At 38.9% G+C, this 10,410-nt stretch overlaps 1 protein-coding gene across 2 annotated transcripts in view; it reads left to right on the top strand.

The window, feature by feature from the left end:
* Window positions 1-718: 718 nt before the first annotated feature.
* LOC101081475 (ovostatin homolog 2-like) overlaps window positions 719-10,410 on the top strand; it is a 57,384-nt gene continuing 47,692 nt past the window's right edge. For both annotated transcript variants that reach the window (XM_019834475.2, XR_006600526.1), the window contains exons 1-7: window positions 719-1,016; window positions 1,334-1,517; window positions 2,279-2,435; window positions 3,963-4,015; window positions 4,452-4,472; window positions 7,080-7,248; window positions 7,740-7,824. In XM_019834475.2, coding sequence (XP_019690034.2) covers window positions 952-1,016; window positions 1,334-1,517; window positions 2,279-2,435; window positions 3,963-4,015; window positions 4,452-4,472; window positions 7,080-7,248; window positions 7,740-7,824 — 734 coding nt within the window. In that variant the 5' untranslated portion in view covers window positions 719-951. The remainder of the gene's footprint in view (window positions 1,017-1,333; window positions 1,518-2,278; window positions 2,436-3,962; window positions 4,016-4,451; window positions 4,473-7,079; window positions 7,249-7,739; window positions 7,825-10,410) is intronic.

Here is a 10,410-nt window from a genome sequence, read left to right as displayed (position 1 = left end):
TGTTGAGAGATGGAGAGAGACAGAGCATGAGCGGGGGAGGGGCAGAGAGAGAGGGAGACACAGAATCCGAAGCAGGCTCCAGGCTCCCAGCTGTCAGCTCAGAACCTGATGCGGGGCTCGAACTCACGAACCGTGAGCTCATGACCTGAGCTGAAGTGGGACGCTTAACCGACTGAGCCACCCAGGCGCCCCTTTTTCTTATGACATTTAGGGTAGAAAAGGATATTGAACATTGTCAAAAAAATCTCCCTGAGAAAATCATCGTAAATGTTGAACACACGTCAACATTTTAAAGGTTCCATTCTGCATTTTGAATTTATAAAAGAATAAAAACAGTATCAATTATCCATTAAACGAGCCTGTATTGAGATATCCATTTCCACCTGTGTTTTGATAGCATCGGATATTGCTACTTTTCTCAGCAGCTTAAAAAATGTACCTTTTGGCAATCAGAATGATAACAGCTTTTTGGAGAGGTATTTTTCTGCCCAGTGCTAATTCCTATCTATCAACGCTTTCTGATACTGCGGTCAGCCCCGGGAGGGAAGTGCTAAATTAAATGAATGAGCTCTTAAGTGTTGCACAACTGTTTTCTTTGTTTTCTCTTGCTTCCTGTCCAACCTGTGCTGCTGATTCCAAAAACAGAGCAGCATCCAATGAACTTAAGAAGGAAGTTTTATATATAAAGCGATAACACGCCCCTCCTTGCTCCAGAAGTAATGGGAGAGGCTATTCTACGTGTGATTGATGGGTCCCAGGTGACTTGTTCCAAAAAGTAACTGATCCTTCATCGTGCCTGACTATAAAAGCAACAACGTACAGGGGAAGGCAGAGTAGAAGGAAGAAAAGAAAGTGGATAATTGGGGCAACTAACATCGAATAAGAAGAAAAGAGAGAGAGAGAGATTGAATATTTCCCTTGAAGTCTTGATTGTTCAGACACTGGGATAAAATGGTGCCCACCATTTTTCTGAGCGCCTTCTTGCTTCATTTTACTGTTTCTGTGGCTTCAGAACCGTAAGGAAATGTATACTCTGTATTCTTACCCTGAGTCCTGGCAAAGTGACCGGGGGAAATGCGTGCTGTGTTAAAATATGATTCTACTTGACCGTTTCAACTTCTGAGACTGAGTGCTGGTTTGCCTTATAAATTTTAAACAAGCGTATGAGGGAATTAGGACCTTTTTCTTAAGATGCCTCTCTCTACATACTCAAGTTTATCGCAATGCTATGAAAAATGTTTCAGAAACATTTCAATACGTTAAAATCGTTCCTTATGCGTGTTCTGCATTTCTGCTGCACTTGTTTAAAGCCTTGGTTACTTTCTTTGCACAGGCAATATATCCTATGGGTGTCCTCCGTGATGCAGAGTCATTCTACAGACAAGGCTTGTCTCCACCTTTCAAACCTTAACGAATCTGTATCCTTGAGTGTTGTCCTAGAATATGATGGATACAACACCACGATTTTTGAGCAGTCTGTGGACGACGATAACTTCTACGCTTGTGCAGATTTCAAGGTGAGGCACTGAACTTGCCGTTTCTGAACTTCAGCGGGGGTGAGGAAATTATTACTGAAAAATTATTTTTAGAGAGGGGTCCCTGAGCGGCTCCGGCAGTTCAACGTCTGACTTCGGCTCGGAGATCATGATCTCATGGTTCGGGAGTTCGAGCCCCACATCAGGTTCGCTCCCGTCAGCGCAGAGCCTGCTTGGGACCCTCTGTCCCCCTCTCTCTGCCCCTTCCCCAACTTGCGCTCTCTCAAAAACAAATAAGCATTAAGGCATTGCTTTTAGAGAGATAACAAACGTTGATTTTGGATGAAATGTGGAAGCTAGGGAATGGGATCAGAGACTTCCTGAGAGGCAAGAAACAAAAGGAAAATTTACCCATGCAACAAAACTTGTGAAATACTGCCATTATTCTTTCATAGGCAGTGATAATCAAGCACAATCACTGCCCTTTGGATAGAACCGTTTAACAATATGAGGAAAGAAAATACAGGTAAAAAGAAGCAAGATTGACAGTGAGGGCAACACACACACACACACACACACACACACACACACAGAAAATAGAAGGCTAGCGGACGTAAAAATAAGTTTGTCAGAAACAGCCCTCATGCTAACTAAAGCAATTGTAAAAAGTGGTCTCCGAGTCTCCCTTTAAGACATAAGGTCCTCTCTAGAGGCTCAAGGCCTGAGAAGCCAATTTAAGACCTTGTTTACCGGCTCAATGTCTACAACTTGTTTTCCCATTCTCTGCTCTTTAACATGAACAGGTGCCTCAAAAGTCCTCTGAGCCATTGGCCTTTGTGACATTGCGGGCTAAGGGAGAGACTCTTAAAATCTTCGAGAGGAGGTCCGTAGCACTCGCTTCAGAGGAGACCGTAACCTTTGTGCAGACAGATAAGCCCATCTATAAACCTGGACAGAAGGGTAAGTCAGTGTTCTTGTTTCCTTTGTTTCACTGGCCTCAGGAACACATTCCTCAAATTTAGAGCACCCCGAACGTGTGAATGTCAGTCTGAAGTTTATTCTGAATGTTATGGGATCACGGATTTCTCGAATTTCCACTGGCCGCCTAGGTCAGTTACGTAACAGTGCCCTCCAGCCCCAGGAACTGAATGCTTTGCTTCTTAAACTCGTGCATGCCACTTTAAAAGTTTAAAAGTTCTAGTGACAGACTTTCGTAATAAAATGGATACGAGCCTGGGATGCAAAACGTTTGGTTTCACTTCTTGCTCCATAATTTACCAGGTGGGCCAGCTAAGTAAATCTCGGTGTAGACTCAGTCTTTTCATCCGTAGAATGGAGAGAATAAAAATGCCTCCTTTCCGGAAATAGTATGAGAATAAAATGAGACAGTCAATGTAAAATAGGACCTAGCACAAAGACTCCTTATTATTATTATTATTCGTGCCAGTAGAAATAATCACTAATCTGATAACCTAAGCGGAGTTCTTCTATTTTCTTTAGTATTGTGGTAAGTAGAAGGTGGCGGAAAGAACACCAAACTAGGATTCTGAACTGGGGTGGTTTTTGTTTTGGCCGTACCAATAAATTACTGGATTTCGCCAAGGAAATTCTGCTCTTTGAGATCTTTAGCTTTCTCATTTGTAAAATTAGGGGGGTTTGGATGACAGCATCTATGTATTTTCTTCTAATATTACATATTTGTATGATTTATTTTGAGAAGAAATAAAAGAATTAAAACAGAATTCCTATAGCGAGATTTTTTCCCTGCATTATATTCTCTCTGTACTTATTAAAATGTTATAATGACAGTTATGTATATAAAGGTAGTTAAAATGATCTTTCTGGAATTCTGCTAAAATTAATTTAATGTTTGCCAACGTTACTATCCTTTTCCGGAAAATTATGTTTAACTTCTACTATACATACTTCACATTTTTCTTTCTACAATTAATTCTGGCACCAATTTTTTATAACGTTTATTTATTTTGAGAGAGAGAGAAAGCACGTGCATGCAGGCGCACACATGTGCAAGCCGGGAGGGTCAGAGAGAGGGAGAGAGATTCCGAAGCGGGCTCCACACTGTCAGTGCAGAGCCCGATGTGGGGCTTGAACTCATAAACCTTGAGATCATGACCTGAGGCGAAATCAAAAGTCAGATAGATGCTCAACTGACTGAGCCACGCAGGTGCCCCGAGGCACCAATTTTTAAGGTGTTCCTGTGGGCCATTTAGGGCAAAACTTTCCAGTTGGTGGTAGCAGCTTTGGTAATAATAGAGCATCGTCAACAGTCAACAGAGGAATTACAAATGTGTAACGAGAGCTCTTTCCAAATAGGACCCAAATTTCAAAGGGTCACATCAGAGCTAGGGGACACAGGGCAGCATTCCGTGACAGCAAGACAATTAATTGCTATGTCTATTTACAAGCATTCATACCTGGGAGAAAAACAAGACAAAAATATTGTCCCTTCTTCCTCTTTTCTTTTAGTTCAAATTCGCATCGTGACGCTGGATACCAAGTTCAGACCTGTTGAGGAATTGGTGAGTTCATTAATTTCTACCGGTACAATGAAATCGGCAAAGTAAACAAATCCATTACCATCTAAAGTGTCACCAGGAGGCTTTGCATAAGTACGGAAATTGATTCGAAATGGAATACTGTACAAGTGGAGTTTTAATGCTGACCCCCAAATTTAGAACTTGTCTTTATTGGGAGTTAGTTTGTACTTCTTTAGGGCTTTTCATCATATAAGGGGGAAAAATGGGTTGCATGGAACCTGCTTTCCACTTCCCTGATGAGGTTCAGGATCTCTCACATTTGGGGTTTCCTTGGCACGCTTAGCTACGGAAACTTGGTCTTCTGCGAAACTTAAGGCTGTCTCAACACGAAGCCAGACGATCTTAACAATGCAATATCTGGCAAAAAAAGAAAAAAAAAGCACTATTACAATATTAACCTGCATTTTTTTCTTTTCAGTATCCGTTGATCACACTTCAGGTAAGCGATCTGCTTTATCACACTCGTTATTTTGAATATTCAGATAAATAAGGATGTGTGTGTGTGTGTGTGTGCGCACGTGTGTGTGTAGTTTTCATGACATGTAGTTAGAAAGTAAGGGAACTGAAATAAGGGGAAGAGAAATCTTTATCTACTTACAATGTAAGGCATCAGCCGAAGATGTAAATAAAAAGCTGCCACTTTGGTATTGATCCTGTGTGGCAAATGCCGTAATGAATTTCCACAGAAAATGAAAGATTGGGCTCCTTCTAAGGGAGGTTTATGTTTAAAATTGCTTCATTTTGGCTACTGGCCCTTCTCAATGTTAATTTAACCATATCTTATTTTAAGGAAATAGAAAACATAAACACCTAAAGATTTGAAATAGAGTCGGTGATATTATTACAAAATGGACCCTTTGCTTTCAGAAAATAGTTAATGGAGTCTCCTACAGTTCAAAGCTCTAGTGCAGTAGAGTGTGACTTAATTTCAGATCTTAAGTCTGTCAGTAAATCTTTTGTGTCCATCAACTCCAACATATGTACTTTAATTTCTACGTGCAATATGTATTATTACTATTAACTAAGTCTAAATGTGAATATACTGAGGGGCGCCTGGGTGCTCAGTTGCCTAAGCGTCTGACTTCGGCTCAGGTCATGATCTCGTGGTTCGTGAGTTTGAGCCCCCCGTCGGGCTCTGTGCTGACAGCTCAGGGCCTGGAACCTGCTTCAGATTCTGTGTCTCCCTCCCCTCAGCTCCTTCCCTGCTCACACTCTCTCTCTCTCAAAATAAATAAAGATTAAAAAAAAAATTAAATGTTAATACACTAGGATCTAGGTTCATTGTCATTATATATGTATATAAATAGTCCAAATTGTCTTTATAATACGAATTTTTTTGTCTTTATAATACGATATATAATATAATTTTGTATATATATAATATATATATAATATAATTTTGTCTTTATAATACGAATTCCTTCTTACGTGGGTGGCAAATAGCTCATCCTTCCAGTAGGATAAATATCAAGTCAGCCATTTTCATGTTTTCCGCATCATTCGTAATCTGTAAATAGCATTATCTTCACATCCTTGTGTGAACACTAGGATTCTACCTTCACAGTTACCTTCACAGCTAGTGTTCCACTGAAAGCAACAGAAAGCTTAACCAACATTGGTTTAAATGAGTAAAAGCTTTATTGTTTTCACAAACCACTAAGTCTGAGTGCAGGCACTTTAAGGTTGGGACAAGAACAACATAATATCACGAAGGATGCGGGCTTCTTCTACTTAACCTCTCTGCTGGCCTCAGTGTGTTGTTTTATTTTCAATGCCAGCCGCATCTGATTCTTTTAGAAATAATGTCTACTCGGTGACTTCTGCTTACATTTCATTGGCCAAGCTGGTTACATTGGTCATTTCATTGGGCAACTTGGTTACATTGGTCATATGGGCAATCCTTACTGAAAGGAAGCCTGGAAAATTAATTTAGTTTTCTAGGCTTTCTTGTAGAGGAAAGAAAAAAAAAATAAATTGAGTAGTAAATAATGTTTTTGTTTCTTTGTAGAAATCTTTTTATCAGGAATTCTTTAATCACAACTGGTTGATATCTTTAAATAGGCTTATGGAAGCAGGCTCACATAAGATGCAATGTGCTAAAAACAAATAAAGGAGAAAATGTAGAACTCCCAGTAAACAGCTCTTGCATGCAGTGTGTAAATTCATAACCAGTTTATTTATAGACCAAATAAACACCAGTGACAAATAGAAGTATTTGTTAGAAGAAATCCCTCCTTATGCATCTGTTGGAGTGGGTCCACTCTACTGTGGAAAGCACTACTCTGGAGAAGGCACATTGCGTTTTATTTTATTTTATTTTTAATTTTTTTGTGTTTAATTTTATATTTGAGAGAGAGAGAGAGAGACAGAGTGTGAGCAGGGGAGGGGCAGAGAGACAGAGACAGAATCTGAAGCAGGCTCCAGGCTCTGAGCTGTAACACAGGGCCCGGCAAGGGGCTCGAACTCACGAGCAGTGAGAGCATGACCTGAGCCAAAGTCAGATGCTTAACCGACTGAGCCACCCAGGCGCCCCTGTGTTTTATTTTTTTTTTTTAACGTTTATTTATTTTTGAGACAGAGAGAGACAGAGCATGAACGGGGGAGGGGCAGAGAGAGGGAGACACAGAATCTGAAACAGGCTCCAGGCTCCGAGCGGTCAGCACAGAGCCCGACGTGGGGCTCGAACTCACAGACTGTGAGATCATGACCTGAGCCGAAGCCGGCCGGCGGCTCAACCGACTGAGCCACCCAGGCGCCCCGCCCCTGTGTTTTAAACTTGTTAACTATGGAACTCTGGTTCAGAAAGACAACAATCCAAAGCAATAGTTAGAGATTGTTGTTCTTATCCTTTTGGGGCTTAACAGAGACAGACTGTAATATTGAATTTGTATACCCGAGGAAGTTATGTTATTGTTACAGTGCGAGATATTAGTGCAATAAAATGGTGGTTTTCTTTACTTCCAATAACTATAGAAGGTACTCAGAATAAAGAAGGAAAGGATAATACTCTTCATGATCTCTAATTTTATTTCTTCTTTATTTCTAGGATCCTCAACACAATAGGATTTTTCAGTGGCAAAATGTGACCTCCTTTCAAAACATTACCCAACTCTCATTCCAACTGATTTCAGAACCAATATTTGGAGATTACTCTATTATCGTGAAAGAAAAATCAGGAAGGACACTGACACACCAATTTACTGTTGATAGATATGGTAATGAATTACTACTTATGGTTGTTTCCTTATAAAGGAAGAGTTCAAAGGGCTGAACAAAACAATTTTTATGTTAGATTTAGGCAAAAGATTTAGGTGAGGCTTGATTTGATTTTCTGCCATTTTCCTTTCTTGGGGTTTTCGGCTTTATCATCCTTCCTTCCTGCCCCGTATCCTTATTCTAACCCCCGACCTTCCTACCTGGGAAATGTCTCATCTTCTAGAATCCAGACAATCTTCTAAGACGATCTAAATGATTACGATAAATAACATGTGAAGTTCTGAGAACAGGGAAGATAAAGGAAAGGCCCTATCACTTACTGGTGCCACACACAGAATTGGGGGCAGTTGAAATGTGGGCTATCGAGATGCATACATAGGAAAATGTTGTGCACAGAAACCTACCTAGTTACATGATTAGTTACATGATTGCCATAAGTTTTTCTCACCAGTGATTGTAAGGGCTGAAGTCTATTTCTTTTTGTTTCCAGTGTTGCCCAGGTTTGAAGTTAAGGTCAGTGCACCACAAACAGTAACTATTTCGGATGATGAATTCCAAGTGAATGTATGTGCTAAGTAAGTATTCAGGAGATTTGACTCCAACGGTCAATATAGAGCTCAGAAAGACTGAGAAATGAGATTAACCATGTACCTTTATTTATATGCTTCCTTTAAGATTGTTAGAGAAAGAGTGAATTCTCATTGTAAAATATTTTAAAAACAAAGAAAACCATAAGAAATTACCTGTAATTAATTCTGCCGGTTGCCATTTACCTTGTAAGGTATTTTCTTCTAGTCTTGTATGAATCTTTTCATATTCATCAACTGCAATCATCCTTTTCCATACACTATAATTAAGAAAACACGTCTTCGTATTCAGCTCATCTTTTACGAATTCCAATTCCTTGCTGCATAAACATAACTCTATGTGGCCATACCAAATTAACTCTTCTTTATTACATAACATGGAGGCTATTCATTTTTTTTTCCATACTATTATAGTATATGTCTTTGTGTATAAGTGTATAAGAAGTATCTTCTGAATTAAAAACGATTTACTTAAGAAAGATGTCCAGAACTGGAATTGTCAAGACAGAATGTATAACATTCTTTTAGTTTTTTGATTGCCGTATTACTCACTAAATACGTTGCATCAGTGTAAAGTTCTAGCAGCTGATACAGAAGTACCTGCCTCACTGAATCTTCACCATCATTGATATTTTCATTTTAAATAAAAAAGAAACTCTTCAAAATGTCATAGTGGGAAAAAAGGTATTTTTAACAATTAGAATTCATTTGAATCCTCCTCGTGTGAAAAAAAAATCCTGTATGATTTGAGAAATTTTAGTTTTCTTTTTGGGAAATTATTTCGAATGGCTTTTACATTTTTAAGAGTATGATGCCTTTTCTCAAATTTCTACTAATAATTAATATAGTTAATATTTATTGAATGCCAATTTCTGTGCTGAGCATTGCCCTTATTATATTCTTACCCCCATGCTATGTGATAGGAGCTATTATCATCTTTGTTTTAGAAAAAAAAGATAACAAGACACAGAGAACTGAAATAATTTATCAACAGTAATGGCGCCTTTTGATGGCCGACTTAGGATTTAGACCAATACTACTTGACTTCAGAAGTACTCTTCTAACCAAAACCTCTGTTATAATTTATATAAACAATTAAAAATTGTAATACATGACATATTTGTTCCAACTTTTTATTTAATTGGCGACATGGAAATAGTTTGCTTTAGAGCATTTTCAGAGGATTTCAAAGTAGATTTTGACTTTCAAAATATTCTTGAGCAGAGTCAAGGTACTTTAAAGATATATTGGGTGAAAGGCTGACAGTATCTACAATGTTCTTTGGACTCTAGCACAACTGTACGAATATTTTCTTGTCTCGGTGAAGAGTAGCTGACACGTGATAGAATTTCATAAACGTAATATATGAAAGATGTAGATATGCGTGCTAAAAACAAGGAGGTAATCAAATAAGCTTCAAAAAATCCAGGCTTCTAAACTAGTTTCACTCATAAAATCCCACACAAGCCAGAATTTTCAGTGGGATTAATACCTATAATTTATCCGCCCAGGGGTATGCTAAAAAAAAAAAGTACGACACAGATATCAGGAAAGCCAAAGTATTTATCAAGTATCGTCTTCATAGGAGACTTGCTAAACTAACTGTTGATACAGAATTGGGAGTTCTCAAAAACTTCTTGAATGTTACCTTTCATTTAGATTTGACATGACATGGTATTCAGTTATCAGCAATCATGATGCCCTGCAACAGGACCAGGCAGCTGAGACAGAAGCTCTCGTGGCTACAGAAATATTTCTGGGCTGGTTACAGGAACAGGATGAATAAAATCAGTATGTCTAGGAGTGAACATCCATGCAAGAGTTGCCTACTTCAGGTCGCACGCACTACGTCTGTGCCTTGTTTCTTCAGGACTCCCTGGCACTTAACTTGAGGAAACAACAGCAAGCCAGGGTATTTTGGCAAACGGCCCCCTTTTAGCAAACAGGGAAGAAAACGCGCCTATAGGCAAAGACACCTTAATAAACCGCATTAGTATCCACCAAAAGCTTTTCAAATCACAAAGGGAAAATGTTTATTCTTTCTGATCTGTACAAACATTTAAGCTACATATTTCACAGGCATGTGTTAACCCTTAGAAAATACAACAATGAGAGTTTTATTTTGTAAGCAAAAGACAGTAAGAAGCAATAATAAGATATGTTCAGGTGTGTCACCTGTGGCCAGATCTGAGTCTTGCCGCTGTGTTATATGTAATTGACCTTTAAAGCTCACGGATGATTTTAGCGATTTGGCTCGAATCGAATTCTCAGAAGCATTGACAATTTTTAAGTAGGGAGAGAAAAGCAACTTAGTGGAAGAGCCCGGACTGTGGGAAGGGAGGAAGATCACAGTTTGAATTTCAATTCCGTGTCTTACAACGTAGACGAGTTGCTTGGCCTCAGTTCACTAATCGGCACAATGACATTATACGCCGACATCTCAGCATCGCTTAAAAAATAAATTAGATCATCTGTGTAACCACCAGATACATAGTAGTGCCCAACAATTAGAAAAAAAATATTATCATTGATTAATTATTTTCAGTTTTACTACTTACTAATTTCACAGGTGCT

Source organism: Felis catus, chromosome B4 (genome assembly GCF_018350175.1).
Source record: "Felis catus isolate Fca126 chromosome B4, F.catus_Fca126_mat1.0, whole genome shotgun sequence".
NCBI lineage: Eukaryota > Metazoa > Chordata > Mammalia > Carnivora > Felidae > Felis > Felis catus.
The sequence above is the reverse complement of the archived record's forward strand: the minus strand, read 5'-3'. Positions and strand labels throughout refer to the sequence as shown.